The sequence below is a fragment of the Lampris incognitus genome, chromosome 12 (genome assembly GCF_029633865.1).
Source record: "Lampris incognitus isolate fLamInc1 chromosome 12, fLamInc1.hap2, whole genome shotgun sequence".
Lineage (NCBI taxonomy): Eukaryota > Metazoa > Chordata > Actinopteri > Lampriformes > Lampridae > Lampris > Lampris incognitus.
In genome coordinates, this window is record NC_079222.1 from 22,172,446 (window position 1) to 22,191,559 (window position 19,114).

Sequence of the window (19,114 nt, forward strand, 5' to 3'; positions counted from 1 at the left end):
TACAAGCGCAGTCTGGCTCTCGGGAGTGATTATGATGATTAGACCTACGGTGGTAAAGTTGGAGCAGTCACAAAGCCCTTTTTATGTTTGTTGGTTCCCCGATGAGTCAGGTCAAGTAAAAACACTTAATTAAAGCACATAATTACCACTCTTAGCGATAAAAAACAACACAAAGTAGAAAAGTGGAGGCTGGGATAGCATGACCGTATAAAAAGTCTCACATATAAAATGTTCATATACAGCTACGTTGTGCGTAGCACCGTATGTAGAACTAGATGCAGCAGTGCTGCATGAACAACCATCATCTGAGTGTAAAAAAGTTCTGGAAATAAAGAAAGATCTCTCACACACTGCAAAAGGCAGTTACTGTTTTCAAGAAACTGATGGGGTCCTGTAGCATTTCAAGTTAATTTACGCCAACAACTACCATAAGAAAACCAACATATCAAGTGATTTTACCTGTTTTTCACCTCCGCTGACTGAGTTGACCAGCAGTGCTGTGGAACAATTATTTAAAACTGATTATGTATAAAAGAAAAGCAAAATGAGAGAAAAAAATAATATTTTATCAATTAAGTGCTTGTGTGCCAGGTGTCTGGGTAGCATGGCGGTCTATTCCGTTGCCCACTAACACAGGGATCGCTGGTTTGGATCCTCATGTTGCCTCCGGCTTGGTCAGGCGTTCCTACAGACACAATTGGTCATGTCTGTAGCTGGGGAGCCGGATGTGGGCATGCTACTGTATTCTAAGTTCTTAAATGGTATTCTTATTATTTCTGTCAGTGGAAGTGGTGTGCCCTGGGATTGATTCATCATGAGTGTTATGGCAGGAAAAAAAAATGTCGGGAAACAGGCTCTGTAACACAAAATTAACACATGCATATGATGCATTTAGTATTCTCTTCCAGTCTTTTCAGTCGTGTATCCCAGCCTTGCCAGAAAACTTAGTGTGACATTATTCCCTTCAGTGGTTGTCCAATAAAGTTGTTCAGCGGTTTGCACTTTCTGAAAATTCCTCAGGATAATGGTCTTCAATCAGATATATACAACATGAAATGGAAATCACACCTTCCACTTTAAAAAAATAGAAAGAAAACAGAGTCGATAATGATGTCGGCAGATATTTCTGACAACAATCTGTATGTATTTACAGTCAGTCAGTCGAGATTTAAGTCAAAGCAAATCTCAGGTAATCACATATGAATCTCAAGACATCTTAAGTGTCTGGAGCCTAAGAGGGATACGTGAAATGTTCATGGATACAAGGTTGGCAGGATACCAAACACTATGGTGTAGTCCAGCGTTTGCCAACCCAGTCCTCAAGGAACCCCTATCCTGCAGATTTTCATTGTAACCCTGCATATGTATCCCTGCTTGTACGTACTCAACCAATCATCTCACAGCACTTAATTATGCAAGGTGTGCATCATCTGACATAATTCATTGCTGATTGGTTGAATAACTACAAACAGGTACCTATTCAGGGTTGCAAAGAAAATCTGCAGGATAGGGGTTCCTTGAGGACTGGGTTGGGAAACACTGGTGTAGTCCCTACTGAGAACAGAGACAGGGATTGGATGAAGGGGAGAAGGCCAAGGTTGAAAAAATGTATGGAGTGGGGAGATTATGACGAGCCCAGACAAATTCATTAGTTATCACCTTATCATCCAAAGATATGTATCCACACATCAGTGGAACATTTGATCACCATTTAGCCTTGTACACTCACTTCCTTGTCCACATGCATGTGCTAACAGAAGTGTGTGCACACACACACAGGCACAACCAGACCTTCACAAAGGTAGCTTAGCGTCTGGGTAGCATAGCGGCCTATTCCGTTGCCTACCAACATGGGTTCAATGCCGGTTCAAATCCCTGTGTTACCTCCTGCTTGATCGGGCATCCCTACAGACACAACTGGCTGTGTCTGCAGCTGGGAAGCTGGCTGTGGGTATGTGTCCTGGTCACTGCACTAGCGCCTCCACTGGTCGGTCGGGGTGCCTGTTCTCGGGGGGGTTCCGGAGGGAATAGTGTGATGCTCTCATGTGCTACATCCCCCTGGTGAAACTCAATTCCTTACTGTCAGGTGAAAAGAAGCAGGTGGTGACTCCACATGTATCAGAGGAGGCATGTGGTAGTCTGCAGCCCTCCCCGGATCAGCAGATAGGGTGCAGCAGCAACCGGGCTTGCTTGGAAGAGTGGGGTAATTGCCAAGTACAATTATGAGAAAAGGGGGGGTTAAAAAAAAAGAAAGAAAGGTAGCTTAGTAAAAATATACATAGATATTAGAAACACAGTGGTTGAAATAACTTTCAAGGACCATACTGGCGTAATCTTGACTTTCCACCATTCCTTGGGATGTTTTCTATCTTTATCAAATATTATGACAATAGCTGTACACAATTAAAACCTTTGGAAAAAACTGCCAACCTACACATACAAGTCACACTGCAATTCATGTTGAAAAAATGTGGAAAAACTCTCTGCGAACTTGAACACTATTAAGCATACATAATGTACCTTTGTTGGATTAGGTGTTTTGCTAAAATCACATTATCACTATTATCAACTAAAAATTGTGCACTCATACAATACAGGTGACCTTAACTCAAAGGTTTATTAAATGACGAAGTAGTGTAGATACAATATGTCACATGTTGTTACATCTCTTACAGCAAGGAAACGTGTATTTTCTCATCCTGTGCTAGGCAGCCATAACTTTGGCTGTAATTGTGTGTCATGATATTAGTCATCATTCAGGAGCCGTCTCTACCTGTGGTGGTACAGCTGACCATGAGCTCGCTGTATCAACCAGCCTCGATGCAATTTCTCTGGTAAATTCTGTAACGTTTTATTTAATATTAAGCAATTTTACACACGTGAGATCTAATAAATAAAGCAATTTAAATAAATATTGTCTAGTTTAATGACAATACATATGGCAGATGTTGTAAATTGGCAATACGGTTACGTTATGCCTGTACGGTGCTTTAAGTTTTCATTTTTATTTCATCATATTCACTTGATGAAGTTTTGGCTCTGGTAGGTTTTGATTTAAAAAATAAAAAAAGGGGTAAATTTAAATGTGCTTTTTCTTACCCCCTCCTCCCAAACTAAATTATTAAGATTATCACAGATCAGCCATAGTTCTTCTAGTAGCATTTACAGACCTCCCATGTTTAATGCAAATACCTGTTGCTGAAGGTGTTGACCAAACCTCTATTAGATAGGTTAATAGAGCTTATCAAGCCTTATATTACAGAAGTTAGTCCCTTTTTTAGAAAGCTAATTCCAGAATATGTCAATTTTATTTTTTTACCTCTTTCTTTCTCTATCACCCAACAATGTAAAGTAATGCTTAATATAGCAGTTTTAAGAAGCTCTTCCTTGGCCATGAGCAGAAATACAATCTCCTCACCTGTCCCTTCGGACCCAGTAGTATCAATTAGAGAGGATGTTTTTAATGATCAGATCTAATGATTGGTCTGGGAATGGCAGGGTAAAATGTCCACTTAGTGTTAACATATACTGTTTACTGGCTGATTTTTGTGGAAGTCTTAAAGACTCTTTGCTCTTTGCCCCACTCCAATTACCCAACCAATCTCGTTAATATCTACTTCATGGGTTTTAATTGAATATTGCTCAATTAAATTCAGCCCAATCAAGAGGTGAATTAAAACTGCAGTGAAACAATAGACTGAGCTACTGTTCAATTGGTTTTGCAGCAGTACCAGAAATTGGGTTGTTTAATTTACTTCCATTGCTTTTTCAAATAATTTTGTCTTTTTGTTCTGTCCAGGAAGTAGCTTTGTGGTGAGCAAGGGCAGCCTGCTGGATGTGTCTAATTGGCTGAATCCAGCTAAAGTGACCCTCTACTATCAAACCAATTCATCCACCCAGTGGGTCAGAGACTACTGTGGCCAGAGGACTACTGAGCCTTGTGAACAACTTTGTGACCAGGATACAGGTTAGTTTATGCACACATGAATGAATGCACACATGCAAACACACACACACACACACACACACACACACACACACACGCGCACACACACACACACACACACACACACACACACACACACACACACACACACACACACACACACACACACACACACACATATAAAAACTTGATGCAAGCAAATGCGAGCAGATTCCAGGAGGAACATCTGAGGTATCTCTCCATAAGAGTGCGGTGCTAGGAACAGCTAAGATACAGTGCAGAACCCTCAAACTCCCACGCCTCTGGTAGAGGACCCAAGTTTGAGTAAGACACAAACCACCCAAAAAAGGCTGAAAGTGAGATTTTTTTTTTCTTTGCAGTTTTATGCAATTAAAAGCCAGGGCCCTAGGTCTCAGATATAATTCACGGATTTCTGTACTGTATGGACCACTATGTATATCATCCTTAACTGTTGACTAGGCTAAACATGACCTTGCTTTAACATGACCTTGCCAATTTACTGCCATGTATTTAGTTTGCGTGGTAGCAGTTAAATTAATGGTAATTTTTACTTTTCATGGAGGACAAGCCTGACAATTTCAACTCCCACTGAAAATAAAGTACTGGGGGAAAGTTGTTATGAAAAGATAAGTGTTGAATTTGGTATTCAGCAGACACAAATGAAAAAAATGAATAATTTACATTATGAGTGGTTGAGTGCAGATATGTTTTTTTTTTTTTCTTTCTTTTTTTTTAATCATTTTCCTTGTTGGTTCCAGGCCTTGAAAACATAATCTACAATACATCTAAATGGGCTCAAAATCGGTTCGGAATTTCAAAATCGGTGGAAAAAAAAAAGCTAATTATTATTATTCTCTATGTCCATCTCAAAGCATGTTATTGATGAAGGTCATTCGTCATTCCACTGACAATTAAGGTTTTTACTGAACACTCATAAAGTTTCATCAGACAAGTCGGTTTTAATGTGAGTGACATTCACTTGGTCATTTATCACTACCTCCATAAAATTTACTGATACGTGGGGTGGCCATTTTTAAGCGTTTTTTTCCTCTTATATTCATACACAGTGGAAATTGTAGAAACTTGAATGAAAGAAAATGAAAGAGATTTTCTCATAACAATACGGTTAGTTTATAATAAACACATTACACACAAATCTATTTCAGGAGTGGAAAGAGTGTTACATTGTCTTAAGGCTTTTTCACATGGAAAGCAACCTGTGGACATGTGCAGTCTCACCATGACAGTCCTCACTCAGCCATGGAAACACCACACTACCAAATGAGGAGCTTCTCTCATTAGGGCGGACCTTTTTAGACTTGATACATTTCTTTCTTTTTTTTTTGGACCCCCCCCCCCCACTTTTTCTACCCAATTGTACTTGTCCTATTACCCCACTCTTCTGAGCCGTCCCAGTTGCTTCTCCACCCCCTCTGCCGATCTGGGGAGGACTGCAGACTACCACATGCCTCCTCCGATACATATGGAGTCACCAGCCACTTTTTTTCACCTGACAGTGAGGAGTTTCACCAGGGGGACGTAGCACGTGGGAGGATCACGCTGTTCCCCCCTGTTCCCCCTCCCCTTCCCAAACAAGATCCCCAACCGACCAGAGGAGGCACTAGTGCAGCGAACAGGACACATACCCACATCCGGTTTCCCAGCCGCAGACACGGACAACTGTGTCTGTAGGGACGCCCGACCGAGCTGGAGGTAACACGGGGATTCAAACCGGCGATCCCCGTGTTGGTAGGAAACAGAATAGACTGCCACTCCACCAGAATGCCAGACTTCATACAATTCTGTTCAATTTTTATAACCTGATATATTAAACTATTTAATGTATAATATATTTATTTACTTTGATTGTATGTCTAATTGCTATACTATCGTCATATTTTACCATTACGTACTGTATATAGTACAGTTTAGTCCTACTCGCATAAATGCTTTCCTTTTTAGTGTCATAATTCGTGTACTATTTACTATGTAGTTGGAGTAAAAGCAGTCAGGAGCTTGCATGAGACAATCATAAGCCAAGCTCATGTCTTATTCTCCAAGTTTTGACTTCTCCACCCATTCATTTTTCATTGAAAATTAATCATTTCTATACGGCAAAAAAAAAAAATTAAGCTGGTAAAAAAGGTGGGGTAGCCCTGCTGGGATGATGACAGGTGAAATGAAACGCTGGTAGTGTACATAATTGAATATACTTCATGTAACGTAAAGCCAAGGTACTTATTCCATATCCTTCTTACTTGTTTGAATTTCTGCTGCAAATCAAATCAAATCAAATCAAATCAAATCAATTTTATTTGTATAGCCCAATATCACAAATTACAAATTTGCCTCAGTGGGCTTAACAGCAACACAACAGCCTGTCCTTAGACCCTCTCGTCGGATAAGGAAAAACTCCCTAAAAAAACCCTTTAACAGGGAGAAAAAATAAGAAGAAACCTCAGGCAGAGCAACAGAGGAGGGATCTCTCTCCCAAGACGGACAGCGTGCAGTGGATATTGTGTTCACGCAATTTACATAATACAACATTGAAAGAGGATAACAGAATTATAATGGACATAAAATTTATGAAGAACATGATGCACAGGATGCCAAGCAGTGTCCACGTGCCAACGGAGCAGTCCAGGACCCAAGCCACGCGACCAGCATCATCATGTAATAAGAAAAACTTAGGTGAGGAGTGGAAGGGCAGGCAGCATCCAAATGGCGGCCACCATCACCAGGGAGACCTGGGAGGAGAACCGACTGCACATGCATGCAAGAGAGACTCACATGACACCATTCAAACACAGAAAAAGAGAAAGGAGAAGACATCATTCAGAGAGACAGAAAAGACATGTTAGAGAAGAGAACAGTTTGCAATAGTCATTAGCCATAATCAATTAAGTCATCAATTCGTCATAATCTATACTCAATAATCTCGTCAGCAGAAGAGTGGTTGGTAAATTCATTGAGACAGAAAACCAACCCGCCATCCAGTACAGGTTGTGAAGCACTCAATTTAAAGGCAACTAATTGTAAACTAAGGCAAAAAGATGAGTTTTAAGTTTGGATTTAAAGGACTCAACAGACTCCGATTGTCTGATGGCCCTGGCAAGAATCATCCCAAGGTTTTGCTCATTGTTTGTCAGGGGTGAGGGTCAGCCACTTGTAATCTCTTCTACAAATACAATTATTTGCACTCAAACCTTAAGTGTTAAACCCTGGATCTTGATTTCGTTTAGCTCTCTCTTCTAGACTATTAGGATCCACAAGATAAGTGGACTGATATCACATGTGAGGACACCACGAAAACGCCATCCACTCAGCTTGATCATCTTGATACATAGTAGTTAATATGACATTAATCCACAATATTGTTATTAAATTTGGCAAATATTCTTTCTGGGCTAACAATTGTAACACTAAGGTAATGAAATTTTCTCAACAACGTACTCCCAACAGAGAACACTTCAAGGGCCCCCTTGGGCCTGCATGTGAGCTGTCAAGTGTGAGTTATTATGAGCAATGGTGAATTAATGCACCGCTAAGTAAACAGTAAAGGTTAGTGCTTCTTAAAAAGTGAAGGTGAGATGAAGGAATGGGGTTGTCACACTCCAACGGGTTCTGCTGTGCCTGCAGAAAATCATTGGAGAGTCTGCTGAGACAGAAATACCCCTGTACAATTTCAGATATACCACCAAGAAAAGCTCTTCATCACTATGGTATATGGAACAAGTCACGAGGGTTCATTTTATTATTCAAAGATCTTTGATCAGGCCAATACAGTAAATAAAGCTCTGAAGATAACCTGGAAATGGGACCTGGTCTTTTCATTAAGTGTACAGGAGTTGGAGGGGATTTGTGGAACCTCTAAGAAAATGTCAAGAGATATTAGAATTAGGCTTATCAAATTCAAAATTATCAACCGATTTTACAGGATACCTTCTCGACTTCACAGACTAGGTCTCCAGTGGCGTGTTGGAGGTGTCAGGCCCTAGACTCAGATTGTACTTTACTATGGGAGTGCCTGGTGATCCAAGACTTTTGGAAGCAGGTCCACAAACATATTACAGAAATTTCTGAAGACAATTTTGGTTCCAAACCAAGGCTGTATGTACTGGATGATTCTCTACAAGTTGCCCACTGTAGTGCGTCTAATTGAAATCCGGTTGATGGAGGCTCCACCTCGTAATTTACAGGACATAAAGGATCTGCTGCTAATGTTTTGGTGACAGATACCAGAGACACCTTGTGGAGTCCATGTCTCGATGGGTCAGAGCTGTTTTGGAGGCACGCGGGGGACCTAACCTACACCGTATAATAATAATATATAATATATTATATATCCATCCATCCATTATCCGAGCTGCTTATCCTGCTCTCAGGGTCGCTATCCCAGCAGTTATTGGGCGGCAGGTGCGGGGACACCCTGGACAGGCCATCACAGGGCCAACATTCACACGCACATTCACACGTAGGGACAATTTAGTACGGCCAATTCACCTGAACTACGTGTCTTTGGACTGTGGGAGGAAACCGGAGCACCCGGAAGAAACCCACGCAGACACGGGGAGAACATGCAAACTCCACATAGAGGATGACCTTGGACAACCCCCAAAGGTTGGGCTACCCCAAGGCTCGAACCCAGGACCTTCTTCCTGTGAGGCGACTGCGCTAACCACTGTGCCACCATGCCACCCTATATCTATATAGTATTTGTCTGTACTGTGTTAAAAAATTTAAATTTTAATAAAATATAAATCATACAAAAGAAAAGCCCTTGACAGTATATCTGAAAATACACAGGGGGTTTAGAGGGCAAGTGTTCCCAGTGGGAGAGTGGTAGAAATCAAACTATTATTCCTTTCTTTATTGTGTTGGATTGTTTTGCAAAGTATTTAGAGCTTATTCATAATTCCGATCATACCTGACCAATCAAAACATTAGCATTAAAGTGATAAAGCCAGGAACACATGAGAAGATTTGTAAAATTCGTGTCATCTGGGGAAAGACTGAGCATCATGTCTGACTTTTATGGATTAGAGTTGTAGATAAGCACACTGGTTATGACTGCAGTCATAGAGGTGCACATATGTGTACTGACAAGCTCAGACATGTCCAGATTCCAGTCACAAAAATCAAACACATGATGTTTTCTTGGCAGCTCCAAAAAGTCTCGATCGGGAGGCAATAAATTTGAATCTTTTAACCCGACACACTACAAGAAAATGTGTGCCAACTGTCCACGGGGACATACCCTATTTTGCGCAGACTATTCAGACTCTTTACACTTTAAAATTTAATTATCATGGCCTTACTGGGGTTGCATGTCACGTTTTGACTTTTAAATCATCTAGTGTGGGTCTAAGGACAGGAATTTGTGTTGCTGTAAAGCCATTTGAGGCAAATTTGTAATTTGTGATATTGGACTATACAAATAAAAGTGACTTGGCTTGACTTGACTAGTGTGTTCCTGGCTTAAGTTTCAACTTTTTTTTTTTTTTTTGGTAAAATTTACTGAAACATTATGTACCTTTTTGTGACTTGAATGGGTTGTACAACTGGCTCACGTGAACACATTTTAACAGAGATTTCCATTGTGTAAAATTTTGACACCTGCTGTCTGAGGAGATGGGCAAGTATGTCCGATAACAATCACTTTCATTAATTGCCATAATCACTCCATCATAGTCTCGCACGCTAAAATGTCACGTTAACCAAGCTGACTTGTCAGGTTTATAGTGAAATCATAATTCGAAGAATGCATCAGACTCATAAATGCAGTCATCATGGCAACTGTAACAAAAGTAGTAGATCATGATCTGTGTTTATGGGCTTTTAGTACCAGTGGTTAACAAATAGTCAGAGGACAAGTCTTTTACTGCTTTATGAGTCAATAGCTTGGAGAGCCATCGCTGTACCGGTAATTGCTACTCGGTACTGGAGCATGATGCATAATAATTACACAGTGTGTACATGCATTCACTGAAATTTATTATTTTACAATTATAGTTACTTAGGAAGTATGTTCAAAGAGCCATTGTAATGCAAATTGAGGGGATATTATTTAAGGTTAATGTCACAGATGTAGGGAAATTATGTTTTTTTTGTAGATTTTTTTTCTCAGCTCTAAGTTAAGCCACATGGACAGTTTTTTTTTGGGGGGGGTGAATTATTACTGATCAAGTGTTTTCATCTGATAATGGTGCTTGGTGTAGTGGTGAGACAGATGCCAATCTTTTGGAACATATTTTATAAAGATTCTGTTTAATTAATGTACAGGTAGTCCCCGAGTTACGAACGACTTCCATTTTTGAGTCCGCCCTCATGGCAAATTTGTATGTAAGTCGGAACAGTTATCTACATTTCACATCTAGCGTCAATTAGTCAAATGTTTGTCTTAGTATAGTATATATTTTACCTAAAACATCATAAATATAATAATGCAGTTGTGGTGGACTTACCATAGCTTGTTGTTTGTAAGAAGTGGACGTGCTCACTTTAAGGGCTCAAGGGTGTGGCCATGGTGATGCAGCGCCATGTGGTTGGTTGGGGTGGTGGTCTGTTTTCTCCCAACTTCCACACAGTAATAATGATAAATCTAACTACAGTGTAGTATGTGTACTTGAGGGAGAGAATGTGTGGCTAGGTATAAAATACTTTAAAGAAAAATGTCTTACATTTCAAACTCCCCACCTGCCACTGTCCCGGGAGCGGGTCGCAGAGGCCGGCTGCTTGACGCCAGAAACGAGAGCCCGCTCGGGGGTCGCCTCCCCACCTCATCGGGTAAGTGGGGGAAAAAAAACAATAAGAGCATTTCACCTCTCTCTGAATGCCTTATTATTTCCACTTTCGTTTCAGTCGTGATCGTTTTCCTTTTCTTCGGTGCATCACCCTCCCTTGCATCAGATTTATGCTTTGAAGCCACGATTACGAGAGTAAACACTCTGGCTGACAAACCGCCTAAAATGCGTAGTGTTTTCAGCATCATGCAAAGCAGTTCGTTCATTCAGTAGTAAGAACCATTGTGTGTAACTCCATCCACCCATCCATTATCCAAACCGTTTAACCTTCTCTCAGGGTCGCGGGGATGCTGTGTAACTCGATTTTTTCCTGCTGTCTTTTTGTCAGTGCCACTGTCTCCAAACCATATAACATAGCTGGTCTCACAACCATCTTGTAAACCTTCCCTTTAACTCTTACTGGTACCCTTCTGTCACAAATCACTCCTGACACTCTTCTCTACCCACTCCACCCTGCCTGCACTCTCATCTGCACTCCCCGTTACTTTGGACAGTTGACCTCAAGTATTTAAACTTATACACCTTCGTCACCTCTACTCCATGCATCCTCACCATTCCACTGTCCTCCCTCTCATTCATGCATATGTATTCTGTCTTGCTCCTACTGACTTTCATTCCTCTTCTCTCCGGTGCATACCTCCTCCTCTTCAGGCTCTCCTCAACCTGCACCCTACTCTCGCTACAGATAACAATTTCATCCGCAAACATCATAGACCATGGAGACTCCTGCCTGATCTAATCTGTCAACCTGTCCATCACCATTACAAACAAGAAAGGGGGATCAATATCATCTGCCATACTAAAAAAAAAAAATTAAAAAAAATCATACTCCTAGGAAGTTCTGATTTTAACCCTCTCTGGTACATGTCACTTAGGGATTACCATCTTTCTTAGAACATGTTGATATCTCGAAATATGGCTTTGATATTGGTGAACAAAAATTGTGGCCTTAAAGAAAAATGGCTATAACTTCCTGATATTTGTTTGATTATTACACAACTTTGGGCAAATATTCCAGGATGTTTAATAAGGATGCTGGCAAAAGTATTATAACAACTTCCCATAAGGGCTGCCAGAAATACCAGACATTCATATCTTATAAAAGCATTGTTGCATAGTTGTGAAAGGTATTTATGGCTTCTATCTACTATCTTAGGACATAGCGTTCATGTGCTTTTTCCACTATCTGAATGAATTCTTACGAGTTCTACCCTTCACTGAAGTGACATATAGTATAGTGAACGGTGTATAAATACCTTTTCTCGGCAATCAGAATACACATTTATATCAAAGTTGATTTAGCTTAAAAAGAACTATGATTGATAACGGCAAAAATTAGAAAAAATATTTTGGGTGGCACAGTGCTTAGCGCGGTCGCCTCACAGCAAGAAGGTCCTGGGTTCGAGCCCCGGGGATTGTCCAACCTTGGGGGTCGTCCTGGGTCGTCATCTGTGTGGAGTTTGCATGGTCTCCCCGTGTCTGCGTGGGTTTCCTCCGGGGGCTCCGGTTTCCTCCTACAGTCCAAAGACATGTAGGTTAGGTGAATCAGCCATACTAAATTGTCGCTAGGTGTGTGTGATTGTGTGTGTGTGTGTGTGTGTGTGTGTGTGTGTGTGTGTGTGTGTGTGTGTGTGTGTGTGTGTGTGTGTGTGTGTGTGTGTGTGTGTGTGTGTGTGTGTGTTGGCCCTGTGATGGTCTGGCGGCCTGTCCAGGGTGTCTCCCCACCTGCCGCCCAATGACTGCTGGGATAGGCTCCAGCATCCCCGCGACCCTGAGTAAGGATAAGTGGTTTGGATAATGAATGATGATGAATGAATGTTATGATATATATGTATTTTGTTAGGTATTGTGTTATGTTATATATGGTTACACTTCAGTCTGACAGATGTCTGTACTGTGTCTTGATTGCATATGTAGTACAGTATGCCATCAATTACAATGCAATGTAATACATACTTTTCAGTATAAGTTGGGAACATATAACTCAATTCAAGGCAAATTATATTTCTATCAGTTAAAATGGTAATATGTTAAGAGACTTACAGTTAACAGTGCAACAGTCCAACCTCTGATGTCCTTAAAAGTTTGAATGGCAAAGCTAAAATTGTCTTAAAAGAACACCTTGTCCATTTTTAGAGATTCATTGGAAAGTAAGCTTAGACAAGCTACACCAATGTGTGAGTTTATATTTTCTTAAAAACATTAACAATTTTTGTCCATTTTTAGAGATGCATCTGAATGTAAACTTGCCACAAAAATGTGAATTTTCATGCTTTATCATTTTACTCAGGTAACACAAAAAGGGGTCAATAATTTCAGACAGCTTATTCTATATGCGAATTTCAGGTGGAGAACTTTGTCCTTTCTGATTCAACAGTGTCAAAAAGTGTGCTGAATAAGTTTTCCACCAAATTGTGCATGCATTTCTACTGGATTAGTGCCCATGCAGAGGAACAGGTTACATCCCCACATTTACTGTTTTGCTGCTTGCAGCTATATTTTCAATGGGAATTTGTGTTTCCATATCCTTCAGTGATTCTCATATGAATTATTATTTATTATTCAGTTAGTTATTGTGTACTAACTGCTGCTTCTTCATACTATGATGCCATTTTATCTTATCATGACTGAGGTACCACTCTTGTCTGTTCTGTGACCAGCCACATAAGCTCATTAGAATGGATTATAGACAGTAATGTATGTGAAATGTATGTCATCATGGTCAAGGGCACGTTAAGGGCAAATGCATAATGTAATATAGTGCCAGACGCACGACGGGCAAATGCGTAATGTAATATCGTGCCAGACACACAACTTAGCACATCTGAACTGTGGAAAATTGAGTTGGTAGTCACTGTACGAGGCCTTTTGAGTGAGTGTGTGTGTGTGTGTGTGTGTGTGTGTGTGTGTGTGTGTGTGTGTGTGTGTGTGTGTGTGTGCGTGCGTGCATGTGTGTTGATCCAGATGACCTACCTGTGGAGGCATGGAGGTGTTTAGGAGAGATGGCAGTGGGTTTTTTTACTACATTGTTTAACACAATCTTGGAAAGTAAGAGAATGCCTGAGGAGTGGAGAAGAAGCATACTGGTACCAATTTTCAAGAATAAGTGTGATGTGCAGAACTGGAGCAACTACAGACGTATAAAGTTGATCAGCCACAGCGTGAAGATATGGGAAACAGTAGTGGAAGCTAGGTTAAGAGGAGAGGTGCTGATTAGCAAGCAGCAGTATGGTTTCATGTCACGGAAGAGCACCACAGAAGTGATGTTTGCTTTGAGAATGTTGATGGAGATGTATAGAGAAGGTCACAAGGAGTTCCATTGTGTCTTTATGGAAGGAGGAGGTGTGGTATGTATGAGGGCAGTGTGACAGTGGTGAGGTGTGCGGTAGGAATGACGGATGGGTTCAAGGTGGAGGTGGGATTACATCAAGGATCTGCTCTGAGCCCTTTCTTGTTCGCAATGGTGATGGACAGGTTGACAGACAGGATCTGGCAGGAGTCTCTATGGGCTACAATGTTTGTGGATGACATTGTGATCTGTAGTGAGAGTAGGGAGCAGGTTGAGGAGAACCTGGAGAGATGGAGGTATGCACTGAAGAGAAGAGGTATGAAAGTAACTAGGTGCAAGACATGATAAATATGTGTGAATGAGAGGGAGAACAGCATAATGATGAGGATACAAGGAGTAGAGGTGACAAAGGTGGATGAGCTTAAATACTGGGGTCAACTGTTCAAAGTAATGGAGATTGTGGAAGAGAGTTGAAGAAGAGAGTGCAGGCAGGGTGGAATGGGTGAAGAAGAGTGCCACAAGTGATTTGCGAATAAAGAGTGCCATTAAGAGTTAAAGGGAAGGTTTATAAGATAGTAATGAGACCAGCTACTATTTTGTATGGTTTGGAGACAGTGGCACTGAGGAAAATACAGGAGGCGGAGCTGGAGGTAGCAGAGTTGAAGATGCTAAAATTTTCATTGGGAGTGACGAAGGGGGACAGGACTAGGATTAGAGATATTTGAGGCACAGCTCATATAGGATGGTTTGGAAACAAAAAAAGAGAGGCAAAATTGGGATGGTTTGGACATGTGTAGAGGAGGGATGCTGGGTATATTGGGAGAAGGATGCTGAATATGGAGCTGCCAGGGAAGAGGGAAAGAGGAAGGCCAAAGAAGAGGTTTATGGATGTGGTGAGGAAGGACATGCAGAGGAAGATGCAGAGGAAAGGAAGAGATGGAAGTGGATGATCTGCTATGGCAACCTCTAACAGGAGCAGCCAAAAGTAGTAGTAGTAGTGGTTTTATTTTATTTTTTTGGTAGTGGAAGGAAGCTCCAGAGCCCGGTTTACATCCAAAAACTGCATGCTCTACTATGTTTGCTGTCAAAACGTTCACTATGCTAATGCAAACTGTTTGTACTGACAAGTCCACACTGTGCAGGAGGTTACAGGTTTCTTTGTCCGCCCTGCATTTGCATATTAGATAGCAATCGGCTTTCCTATTTGTGACATACCAAATCTAGCCTACCTAGGATATGTTTGAATATCAAATTTTAGGGAAGTGCACAGACAGCTCCTCCTCCAGTAGAGGAATGTGAAAATACTGCTCTAGTGACAAACTTTGCACAGATACACAAGTCAGTATAATCAGGCCAAACATTTTAGGGGCAGGACGCATAATCGGGGCAGACTAGGCTAACTGCTAGCCCATGCAGACTGGCGGTTCTGACAGTCATGCTAGCTGGCGTTTGTTCCCTTGGACAGTGATTTTTTTTAAAAAATTTGGATCTATGTTTTAGTTTGAATGTGTGTGTTCTTGTAGTTCTTGAATGTGTTTTTGTCTGTATGTTGCACTGCTGTGGGCTGGGGGAAGCGGCATTTCATTTCATTTCATGAAATGACAAATAAAGCGTTCCTGATTCCTGACTACCCAAAGCTCATGACCATAGGTGAGGGTTGGAACGAAGATTGAATGGTAAATTGAGAGCTTTGCCTTCCAGCTCAGCTCCCTCTTCACCACAACAGTCTGGTACGTCTACATTACTGCTAATGCTGCACCAATCCTCCTGTCAATCACGCGCTCCATAGTACCCTCACTCGTGAACAAGACCCTGAGATACTTGAACTCCTTCACTTGAGGCAAAAACTCATCCCCAACCCGGAGGGAGCAATCCACCATTTTCCAGTAGAGAACCATGGCCTCAGACTTGGAGGTGCTGACTCTCATTCCAGCCATTTCACACTCAGCTGCAAACCACCCCAGTGTGTGCTCAAGGTCGCATTCTGATGAACCCAACAACGCCACATCATCTGCGAAGAGCAGAGGTGCAATTATGTGGTTTCCAAAACGGACACACTCCTCACTTTGGCTGCACCTTGAGATCCTGTCCAGGAATATCACAAACAGAATCAGAGACAAGGGACAACCTTGGCGGAGTCTGAGACCCACCGAAAACGTGTTTGACTTTGTGCCGAGATTGCAGACACAGCTCTCACTTTGGCTATACAAGGACTGGATGGCTTATTCTGTTAGTCAACCAATAGTCTTGTTACAACCAAGCAGTTACATACCTGTTTCCATTTGTCAACCAATACGTTTTTTGTTTGTGTTTTTCAGCGCTCTGAGCACTGACTTGGAACCACAAAAAAAGTTTCTAAAGTTGCGCTTCAGATAGTGACAATAGCCAGCCCAGTATCATGCCAAAGCATGTGATACACCTGCCGGTCCAACATGTCAGTGTCACGGTTTGCCTCGCTCAGGCGTGAAAAATATACCTGTGTATGAAGGTGCAGTGCAGCAGGGGCGATGATTAACTCAATGCCTGCAACTCTCCACGGAGGAAAAGAAGCATACAGCATTTTCCAAAATCGCTCCTCTAGCCCTAACCCTAACCTTCCTCATTGGGCGTTGTGCACATGATATGTGCATGATGAGGCAGTAAATGGTATGTCCTTTCCTAGAGTAGCTTTACTGACAGCTGGTGATTGCTTATGGCATGAAACAAGCTTGTACTGTCTCATAAAGAATTTACTTGACTCAATGGATTATGTATATAGTTATTAATACCTTGTGTTTTATCCTGCTGTATTTGTATTTATTTCCTGGGATGAAAGGAGGCCGTGCACAGAGCTGAAAAAGGTAAGAAGGTAAGCTTGTACCTTGAGGATCTGTAATGCCGAGCAAACACAATTGCCAGGGAGAACACTTTAAACATTTTTTCAACATCAAAAAGACATGCATGTTAGGGTTAATATTCCTGTCTGCCCCTGACCAAGGCAGTGGAAAGAAATAAATGGAGTTGATCCCCGGGCGCTGCATCTGCCCATTGCTCCTATACAATAGAATGGGGTAAACGCAGAGAACAAACTTCAATGTAAGAATACAATGTCAAATAAAGTGGCTTTCTTTCTCTTTCTGAACTATTTCAAAATTGTCAACATGTGGTTACAGCAAAGCACGAGTGAGTGACATCTAGGATGGGTGAATTCTGTCCGCTGATGGCAGGCAGAGCTGCAAGGCCATAAATGAGTGTCCAGTAAGGAAGTTTGCTGGTGAGGTGAACGACAACTGCGACAGTCTATAGAGACAGTACCCGTGATAGTATACTTTCCCTGGACCTTTGTTCTGAAATAAACGTACATATGTACCCCGTAGTTATTTTTTGTGCCGCAAAATTATAAAGGAACAATGAAGTTTGCCTGTTTATTGGTAATAAGGTCATTTTGAATAAACTCACATCAGAGTAATGCAAAAGTCATCACTCCATCGTCCCTCAAAAGTCAAGATTTTTGCTCAGTTTCATGGTCTTACTGTACCCTGTATTAATAGAATAGCTACATATTAGTTAAATGATCAGTATAAATTCCCTTTAAATTGCTCCCAAATTTCTGGATTATTGCTCAGTAGGTCACATACCCATTACTATTAGAATAGGTACCCAAAAGTTTGTTGTAAGTTCTTTGTAAGATCCCAAATCCTTACTGCGTTATTCCACAACTTCACATCTTGTTCCCCAGTACCTACATATATGTATTGGTATGTACTGTACTGGTACATTCATTCATTAATTTAATCATTAATCGTTGTAGTTCATTGAGTATGACGGTGTATTATCTAAACTGTCCTGGCTCTCTAGGATGCAGTCGAATGTAATAAAGGTGTCCTCAGATTGCTTATTATGTGGCTATCTGAGCTGTTATAGCATTAAAATGTCTATCAAATTATCAGACTGCGAGACACTGAAGTGTTGACTTACTGTACGGTGCAGCATCAGCAACCAGTATTTTGGTCATTATCTGATTTATTGTTCTCTTGCTGCCTGTGTCCACATAATGGCTCAGGCACATAATTCTCAAGATTTGGCGGAGACAGGGGAGGCACTGGTCTTAATTAACAGAAGCAAACCTGAGAATGGGCAGCACAGTACCACAGTGGTTAGCGCAGTTACCTCACAGCAAAAAGGTCCTGGTTCGAGCCCCGGGGTAATCTAACCTTGGGGGTCATCCCAGGTCGTCATCTGTGTGGAGTTGGCATGTTCTCCCCATGTCTGTGTGGATTTCCTCCGGGTGTTTCCACCCACAGGCCAAAAAATCAGCCTTGCTAAATTGTCCCCAGGTGTGAATCTGTCGACCCTGTGATGGACTGGCAGCCTGTCGAGGGTGTCTCCCTGTCTGCCGCTCAGTGACTGCTGGGTTAGGCTCCTGCATCCCGTGACCCTCAGTTGGATAAGTGGTTTGGATAATGGATGGATAGATGGATGGCTGTACTGGTACACTGTTAGTACAAAAGATAACACCATAACACTGGAGTTGTTATGCTGTACGTTGTGGGCTGTAATCTAAAGTGTTTCCCCCTATTTAGTAAAACTTTTATTTCAGGAGATAATGTTTGACAAAATCAAACGCTTTTTGAAAATCAATAAAACAAGAAAATGTGGGCTTATTGTATTTTAATGTTTCTAACCACTGTAGAGCCTGCATAGATATGATCTATACAGGCTCTTCCCTTTCAAAAGCCATTTTGCCCCTCTTCTAGCAGACTGTTTTGCTCTAAAAATTGTACGGAGCAATACAGTTTATATACAGTGCTCAGCATACTAATGCCCTGATGGTTTAATGGCACTTTCAAGTCATCTTTTGGAGATTTTGGAATAGGAGAACTTTATAATTGATGTGTAAACCAAATCAAGAGCACAATACTATGATCGAAACATGTTTTCAGCAAACAATGCAATGAATCAAAACATTTTCGGAGATTTCAACAATTAATTTCATTTCAACACTTAATTGGGCAATCATCTGTACCAAGAGCTTTTTTTTTTAACCTTAGCAGTCTCAATTGCTTTATGGACTTC

The 19,114-nt window shown here is 41.3% G+C and overlaps 1 protein-coding gene across 1 annotated transcript in view; it reads left to right on the forward strand.

Annotated features, from left to right (window-relative positions):
- The window catches only part of LOC130121572 (astrotactin-2), a 570,216-nt gene that overhangs the window by 263,592 nt on the left and 287,510 nt on the right, over positions 1-19,114 (forward strand). The window contains exon 8 of the mRNA XM_056290419.1: positions 3,800-3,967. Within this exon, the coding sequence (XP_056146394.1) occupies positions 3,800-3,967 (168 nt within the window). The remainder of the gene's footprint in view (positions 1-3,799; positions 3,968-19,114) is intronic.